The sequence below is a fragment of the Lagenorhynchus albirostris genome, chromosome 6 (assembly GCF_949774975.1).
Source record: "Lagenorhynchus albirostris chromosome 6, mLagAlb1.1, whole genome shotgun sequence".
Lineage (NCBI taxonomy): Eukaryota > Metazoa > Chordata > Mammalia > Artiodactyla > Delphinidae > Lagenorhynchus > Lagenorhynchus albirostris.
The window spans coordinates 56,870,797-56,879,547 of NC_083100.1; the positions used below are offsets into that span (position 1 = coordinate 56,870,797).

Here is an 8,751-nt window from a genome sequence, read left to right on the forward strand (position 1 = left end):
AGGAAAATGCGGTTTGGCACAGGCTTAACTTACCAGGCTGAGACTAGAGGGGAAGCTCACACCCACTGACAAATCAATTATGTTACTATCATGGGGGGAGGGGGAGAGGGGACCCTCCTTCTTCCCAACTAGGAAAACAGTACACACAGTCTGGATTATCACTCCCCTGACCACTGCCAAATTTCAGCACAAAAGACCCCCTTCAGCTTTTCTCTCCCATTTCCCCTCCCCTGCTCTCTACCACCCAGTCAACTGACCCAAACAAGCAGTTTAACAGGAAGACAATCTCACCAAAGTCTTTCATTTCCACCGTAACATATTTCCATGTCAGAAAGCAGAGGAAGTACACTCGTTTCCAGAGTTTATTGCATTATACATGCGACCAGAACATGCACAGAAAGGACAGGTTGCTGTTGTACTTCTACCAAACCATAGATGCACCACAAGGGAAAGGCTACAAGGCAAATTCTCAATATTCCATCTCACCAAGGACAATTGCTAAACTTATTTGCAAAAAGATACATTGTAATGTGCTTTTTTAGTCCCTCCCCCCAAAGCTTGTGGGTTTTCTTAATCTTTTTAAAATATATATGTAAAAGTACTTTTAAGTACTGGATGTACTCAAAACACCATGAGCTCATGGACTAACCACACACACAGACCTTTTGTGTTAGGAAAAAGTCACATTGCTGGATGGACGAGTGGATTGATGGATGCTCTACAGTTCCAATAAGTTAAGACCCAAACGAAAATTCTCAGTAATAGTTACCCTGCATTACGATGAAAAAAATAATAAATTACATGTGCTAGTTTATATATATATATATATATATATATATATATACTCATAGGGATTACAGATCACTTGCAGCACGAACAGAATGACCCCAAAGTCACATTCTAGCAGGAAACAAAAAAAAAACAAAAACAAAATCAAAAAACAAAGAGCAATGAAGGTTTTGTGTCCGCCTTCCCAGTCCTCCAGCACTCGGCCCTGGAAGTCGGTGCCCCCTCTCCGATCCTGGCCTCTGACAGGCCTCGGACCTAAGAGAAGGTGAGGTTGGCGGTCAGTTCTCGGATCCGGTTCTCTCGGCTCATCTTCTTGAGTTTCATTCGGCGGTTTTGAAACCAAATCTTGACCTGCCTGTCGGTGAGGTTAACGCTCTTACTGATCTCTAGGCGGCGCTCGCGGGTGAGGTACATATTGAACAAGAACTCTTTTTCTAATTCCAGCGTTTGGTGCTTAGTGTAAGGGCACCTCTTCTTTCTGCCACTCTTTGCAGTGAGCCAATTGCTGGTTGGAGTATCAGACTTGATTTCCTCTAACAAAATTAAAGGGAGAAGAAGAAAAAAAATCAAGAATTTTTTTTTCTCTCAGTCTGTTCAAATGTACCCTTGGCCATGACCCCTCTGGCAGCCAGGCCCTTTGGGAAATGCTGGTATTACACATTACTCACACGAAGTAGGCCCTGGAAGGGATTTGTAAATGATGCCAGATTAGTTAAAATACCCCAAAATGACACGATGGGTGGGTACTCTTGCCCTCTGTGTCAGTGTTCTCTCTCTCTCTCTCTCTCTCTCTCTCTCTCTCTCTCTCTCCTTTCTGACCTGCACAAAATATTAGTACAATAGTAAACTTTCAGGATCTCACCAGCAACATTCTAAGTGATCATCTTACAACGGGACTAGAGTGGAAGAAGCAAGTCACAGCCTGACAAGCCTACAAACGCTACTGCTTCCTCAGATCCTCATGTCTGCCTCTTCTTTCCCACTTCTCCTAGGCAGGCAGGGAGCCCCGCACAGCCAGGTTTATAGGTACCAATTCTCTTTCAAAAGATAACCGAGTACACCTTCTCCGCCCTGCTTGGGCATCGTTGTGTGCCCAAGAATTTCCTGAATTCTTATGCCTTCTTGCCCCCACACAAAAACATTCTCCCAGAAATGTAGCTCCTTGCTGTGGCCCAACTCTGAGCACTGGGGGAGAGGATCAGGGGCAGAAAAGCCAGAGCCCCTGGCTCTTTGCCCTGCCCAGCCCTCAGGCTGGCCCTGCTGGGTGGGCCACACACATTCCATTCTCTCCCCCTTCTGCCTTTGCCCACTTTGCAAATGGATTGCAAAGCTTGAGGCACTTTCCCCAGACAAAGCCAAGGTTACCTAGCTCCGCAGAGGCAAGGAGCCCTGCTCTTTCTTCGGCCCAAGCACCAACCGGCCCAGCTACCTCATTCCCCTTGCCGCCCCCAAGCTCGCAGGATGCGGGGTGCATACACTTGAACACGAACACGGTGCCGTGGACCACCTTAAAATCATCATTGGGTGAAAGGCAGGGCTGGGACTACAAATCTGAGCAGGAGAAAGGAGGTTCTGGGGCCGTGTTTGCCAGCCGCAGGTCTCATTTGCGCTCTTTTGTTGCATTTCAGGTCTAGCTCAGGAAAAATAAACCCAGCAAGCCCTTCCTCTGCCGGGGCGCCATCAGCGCGGGGCCAGGAGTAGCCAGGAGGGCGAGGGCAGCGCGGGAAAAGCGGAAACCATCTCGGGACTAAGATTGCCCCTCTAAGAGCGGGGAGGAGTGGCACTTGCCAGTCGGGGCCCCAGGCTGCCGCGTTCGGCACTGGGCACCCAGGCGTTCCCTCTCTCTGCCGGGTTCCCGGGCTGCGCGCCCCGCTGGGGTGGCAACTCTGCTCATACCGACCTTTGCTTTCCTTCTCCTGTACTTCGGGACTGGACACGGAGACCTCAGCCAGGCAGCTCCTCTCTTCTGGAAGGCCGCCCTTGGCCTCGGGGCTCTCCACCTGGGAGACTTTGGCGGGCTCCTGGCCACTTGCGGGCTCGTTCATCTTCTTTTCCATCTGCAGCTGGGCGGCCGAGAGCTGCGGCTTGGCCGCGCCACGAGGGTTGAGCTGGAGCATGACTGTGGAGCTGCCTTCGGGGCTGTTATTGTACTCTTGGGTTTTCCCGGTGGCGTAGGTCTGACTCAGTCTAAAATATCCAGGGACAGGAACCTCAGGGTTCTCAACGGGACAGGACTCAGGGACCAGCCTCTGGTACGAAGGGACCTCAGCAGAAATGAGTTTGTTGCGCTTATCAGAATACATGCAGCAATTGGATTCTTCCTTAATGTTGGTGGTGAAGGAGCAAGTAGGGACTTGCTGTGTAACAGGTTGCTCTATTCGACAAGATCTGTTCGGGTCTGTCCAACTGTCTACTTGAGGTATATACGGATGCACATTCATACCCATATTTTGGTGGTTCACTTCTCTTTTGGCCAGAGACGGGAGTAGTCCACAGGTTTGCATTCCATAGGTCCCCATGTCTGCGCTAGGTGGTGGCATGTACATGCCGGCGCTGCTCGAATAAAAACTGTCACTCCTGCAGGCACTGATCAAGGAATCTACTAAAAAAGTATTAGCAGCAGGAGAGCTGTTGGGAAAGGACATTTTGGGGAGGAATTTGAAGAAGAGAGATTGTGTCCTTTGTAGGCTGACATCTCTACGAAAACATTCCCCGTGTAATTGTGGATGCCTCTGTCGACCACATGACAACCAAGCCAATGAGATTTGAAAATGGCCTTGAGCCGCAGCCTCCTCGCAGGTCACGTGCTCCAGAGCCCGGCCAGCCGGCCGCGTAAGCACGGACAACAGCGACATCTACTACGCGCCCGCGATAGTGCGCGCTGGAAACAACCGGCCCAGCACTCTCCGCCGTCCGCCAGCCTCCCGGGGCTCGCTCGGCCCGCCCGCCGGCCCCACTCGCGTCCCCCACTCCAGCCGCTGGGCCCCGCAGGCGGAAGGGAAAGGCTCGGCCCGAGGGGTCTCCGGGAGGACACACGCAGGGAGGGAAGCCGGGGCGCCGTGGCGCCAGCACACAGAAGCATTCTCCGCACACGCCCAGGCAGAAGGTGCCCAAGAGGGCCGGGGCCAGGGCGGGGTTGGGGGCCCAGCCTGGTTCATTTTGTCCCAGGCAGCCTGGGAAGGTGAGTTGGATTCCCCAGGCTCTGAGACATACCACCCCAGGGGTCCACAGTAAAGAGGTCTGGTGCGGAGACGCGGCCAAGATATCCTGGGGAGCGGAGGCGAGAAGGGCCGCGAGAGCCGAGAGGCCACGCAGCTGGCCGGCCACGCAGCTGGCCGGCCCCGCGGAACCCCGAGGACCGGCCCGGCCCCGGCGCTGTCCTCTGACTCGGCCCGCCTGCCCCATCCCCCGGCGCCTCCGCGCCCCGGTGGGCTACCCGAGCTTTCGGCTCTCCGTGGAACCACACCCCAATCTCCGAGGGTCGGGCCGCTGGGAGCTTTCAGCCCGAGACAGTCCCTCGCCAGCAGTTCGCTATCCGCGAAAGCATCCCCCGGGTTCCCAGCGGAAGAACTGAACCAACTAAACCGAGGATTCCCTCCCCACACGCCCTGATAGTAGAGGGCAAAGAGGAAGGAAGAGAGAAAAGAATGTTTTCTAGGAAAGGAGGAAACTCTCGCCCTCAGACTCCAGAAGTTTTAGAAAACTGACTGGGCCAAGCAGGAGAGAGAGAGATGCAAAGGTGTCATTTGGTTCTTCTGCACAGAAAAATGTTTTCCTTTTATGGATTTTGTAAAAGCACTGGTTTCTGACAAGTGCAAGGCACAAAAGGTTGTGGAATTTATTAATACATATTAAGAAGAATCAGGGTGATCAATAAAATTCTCATCTACATTCTTGGGCTACTTGGTAATTTTCTGGCTTCTGAAGGTTTTTAAAGAGTTATACCCGCTGTTGCCACACACGGGAAGATATTTTATTAACAAATCAATTGAGACTTTGTAAAGGATAAGATTAATAGTTAAGATTTAGCATAATGGCGTTTGCTTTATGAATTATTGAAAATTATACTATTGATTTTTCCCCTTCGCTGCTAACCAAGAAGGTCAATTTTTGTTTTAACACAAATTGTCAAATATTAAAAGCATACTTTTGTCAGAAGTTGAGTTTTATAGTTTTGGACAATTCCTAAAAGTATTTGACATGATTCGATTCTGCTTGGGTAAGGGAAGGGAGGGAAAAAGGAGGTGGGGAAACCTCAGTCCTCTGTTTCCTTTGGTGAGGGAAAGTTCTATAAAGAGGGTTTAGTCTGGGGTTGTGGTCAACCTCATTAAAAGAACAACCACCAGCACCACCATGGAAACTCAGAGTTTTATGAGAAACTTCCTCCCTTGTTCTCTGGTTGCAGGCGGTGAGCGGTCCTTCGGAAGCCGTGGCCTCCGGGCAGCAGCAGGGAGCTTTAACCTTGATTTCCAAAGGCTTGCCCTAGACGAGGGACCCCGGCTAGGGCGCTGGAGCCGATCCGGCTTCCCGGATCCCCTTTCCTGCATCTGGGAGAGGAAAAGGGCCCTGGAAACTCTGATCGTAAACCAGTTCTCTGTCCAGGAAGGGATCCGTGTTTTCTTCTCCCCACACTAGTCCTGTCATGGGCTGGCCTTGGATTTCAGGCCCAGAGACTGAACTTGTGGGCAAACTGGGTTTCTGCCTCAGCAGAACTTTTTTTTTTTTTTTTTGGAACCTGATGCTCAGCCTACTGGGGGACATAATAGCCCGCTCGCTCCTTCACAAAGACCTTTCCCAACAAACTCTTTGTCCACCCCTCCCCAAAAGGAATCTCCCCTGGCCTGGTGGAAAGAGTCGTTGGACATTATTATCGGCCTTGGGACAGCTTCGGCTGTCCCCTCACAGTGCCCTCGCCCAAACAATAACCCCTTTTAAAAAACTCCGCAGTGGCAGTGAGACAGACCTTTTAAACCTTTACGCAGCTGTTCAAATACAACATCATTGTCAGGTTAAAAGCCTGGCGCCTCTAACTGCTCTGGCTGCGGGATGCCGCGGATGAAGCGGAGGTTTAAACATTACCTTCGGCAGGGGTGAGTGTTTTTAAAGCCTGGGGGTGGGGGAGTGAGGAAGGCAGGGAAAAAACCCAACTTTTGACTCTAGTCTGCTAAGGTCCTGTTCAAAGCTAACAGCCACTGACTAGCACCCTGAAATTTGCTTTCTCTCAAGGCGGAGATCATGATCTCAGCCACAGCTAAGCATGCCCAGGGCTGGACAAAGTGCCCGCTGCACACGCTCGTGGCAGGCGCCCTGACGCCAGCCTGGCGCCCCAGCACTGTCCTCCCTTTGCTTGTTGGCCAAGGGAGCTGCTGGGAACTCCGTTGTCCAATTCTCTCTATCACACAAGAGAGGCAAGAGTGTTCAATCTAATCGAGAATTTTATGCCCATCAAATGCCCTTTCATAATCTTTATTTATACATGAGTAAAACATCAAGCTAAAACCCAGCGATTCCTCACCGAACGGGTAGGTCTGCCATGAGCCAGGACAGGCAGGATCTGCCTTCCGAATGTGGGGGGACTTTGTTTCAGCTCCCTGTGCCTTCAAGCTCAAAAGTCACTCCCACATTGGATTTGGTTTTAAATAGGTCTTCTTCACTCACAGGGGAAAAATGTGTATCAGATATAATTTTGGATCTATTATTACAAAATTCTCTTTTATTCTTTTTCAAATTTCTGTCTTCAGACCAGCTCCTTGAGGCCAGAGACTGCCAATATTTCAGAGAGATTTTATTATAAAAATCAAGCAAAACAGAAATAATACAAGATAATGATCTGAGCCTGGGAGGATGGAAAGTTTGCCTAAGACTCTAAGGCTAAGATAAAGCAAATGGAATGAAAAAGCAAGGCTTTCAAGGCCAGGCTTTATTTTGCTTACAAGTATTTAATACAGCTACGTAGCTGCTGTTTTCGATCATCTTTAGATCAGTTAGAGCAGTTACCATTAATAATAAATCAATATTGCGCAATAAAGGAGATGAATATCCACAATTGTACCAAGACATCCTTCGCCCTGGCACAGTTCTTTCCAGAGAAAAATTAAAAGGGTCGCTTTAGCAAGAAATTAGCATTTGTAATTCAAGAAATGGCTTGCATCTTTGCTCTCCTGTCACCGGGAAGAAGGGCAGCGGCCCTGGGCCTGAGTGGACCTGGGTCTAGGTTCACCCTGAATTTGGGCCCTGAGTGGCCTCTCAGGGCTGTGCCACTTTTGGGGGGCAGAGTGGATGGGTACAAATTTTAAAAGCTGCTTCCTCAGAGCACCCTTCCAGAGTGCACCGTGCATCTCCCAGCCAATGTGAAAAGAAATCAAGGGGGCAACTGGGGAGGCTAGAGAAGCCACCACCAATGCAAAGAGGGGTCTAAGGAGACATGCAAAAGGACCAGCAGCCTAGGGACCTCTTCCCTTTGCAGACACAAAAGACTACTCCCAATTTCCCTCCACTTCAGGATCTGAGACCTCAGCGACTCAAGACATGTGGCTATGCTCTATGAGCCCCACACGCTGTGAATGATCAAGAAGGGTCAGGTCTGCAGACCCCAGAAGTCCTGATCCAATTCCCTGGCCTTTTTCAGGCTCAATTTGGGCGCTGCTGAGAGGAAAGGAACTGCAGATTGCTAAGCATCCGTGGTCTGGGGGAGGCTGCCAGCCAAAGCCAAAGGTCCCTGAAAGGCCACAAGCGCCCCCACTGGAGCTGCCTAAAGAGGAACGCAACGACATTTGGGGAGGGGGGCTCTCACCCCACTTGGACTGAGGCCTGGGTTAGGCTCCCGGAAATGTCGATTCACAATAGCTAAGCTGGACCCACGGTCAGACAGGCAGGAGCCAGGGTATGCGTGGGGAACATCAATGCCTCTGGCTGGCGCCTCCCATAGGGTGGGGAGACTCATGGCCCCCAGCCTCCACTGAAGCAGATGCCAACTCCCAGGGGTGGACCCAGAGTCTTTGGTCCAGGGCCTGGAGGGAGGGGGCAGAGACAGCGGGGCTGGGGAGGTCCTCACTAATTCCGAGGTTGCATGTACTTACAATGAACTTCGGGAAAGAAGGAACTGCCACCCTTCATGTTGGAACTTCCCTTTTGGACGGCGGATGGTGGCACAGGCCCTCCGCAATGTCAGGGGCTTTTCAGGGTGGGAGTGGGGTCGAGGAGGGCACGCAGTGAGAAAACTGCTTCCAAGAGCTTGTGCCAAAATCAAATTCGGCGCTCAAGGCCAGCAGACGGCTTGGAAGGCTGGCCAGGGTTCTGTCAAAAGCAAAGCCCGTTTGCTTCAAATGCATTCCCCATTCCACGACGCCTTGAAGTTTAAAGGTTTCCCGGACTGCCTGACTTTCCCCGCAGCCACATTAGCCCAGTCTGGCCCGGGAGCCCCAACTCAGTCCTGCCTGCGCCTCCCGGTGCTACCGGTAGCCCCAAGCGCCAGGCACGACCGGGGGTAGGGGGATTCCTCGCGCAGAATGACCCGCTAGGTCCCCACGCGTCTCATTTTTCTGAGACCACACTCAGCTAAGTTGCCGGCGCCCTGATCTGTCTTAAACAAAAGCCTTTTAATCACCCCAGGCGGTCGGAGAGCGTGCAAGGGAGGACGCGGTTTTGGGCAGGGGTGGTTCTACCTTCCTATGGCTCTCCACACTCAAACCACCAAGAAAATTGATTTCCGTAATTTAATTAACTCGCAGTGGCATGACCTATTTTGAAATGCACATATTTGTCTTTTAAAACCCTCTCCTCGACACCACCAGGTTATACCGAGGTATTCTTTGCAACAACTTTAAGAAGACAACGATTAGGTTATCTCTTGTTTCAGGAATCTGCTCCCGTTCCTCTGGCTTTATACAACTTCCCAACCTCACGGCTGCTTAGAATAAACAAACACCAAACACCTCCGCGATTTCTAACCGCTATTAGAAT

The 8,751-nt window shown here is 51.2% G+C and overlaps 1 protein-coding gene across 1 annotated transcript; it reads right to left on the bottom strand.

Moving 5' to 3' along the window:
* Nucleotides 1–336: 336 nt before the first annotated feature.
* Nucleotides 337–3,434, bottom strand: HOXD10 (homeobox D10). The gene is made up of 2 exons (XM_060151420.1): nucleotides 2,690–3,434; nucleotides 337–1,322 (listed from the first exon to the last, which is right to left on the bottom strand). The coding sequence occupies exons 1-2, from the start codon at nucleotides 3,432–3,434 to the stop codon at nucleotides 1,045–1,047; spliced, it is 1,023 nt and encodes a 340-aa protein (XP_060007403.1). The 3' UTR covers nucleotides 337–1,044.
* Nucleotides 3,435–8,751: the final 5,317 nt, after the last annotated feature.

Coding starts and splice junctions, on each gene's coding strand:
- HOXD10 (XM_060151420.1), bottom strand. CDS start 3,434: ATGTCCTTTCCCAACAGCTCTCCTGCTGCTAATACTTTTTTAGTAGAT. Junction 1,323..2,689: donor ACAGGAGAAGGAAAGCAAAG/GTCGGTATGAGC, acceptor TAATTTTGTTAG/AGGAAATCAAGTCTGATACT.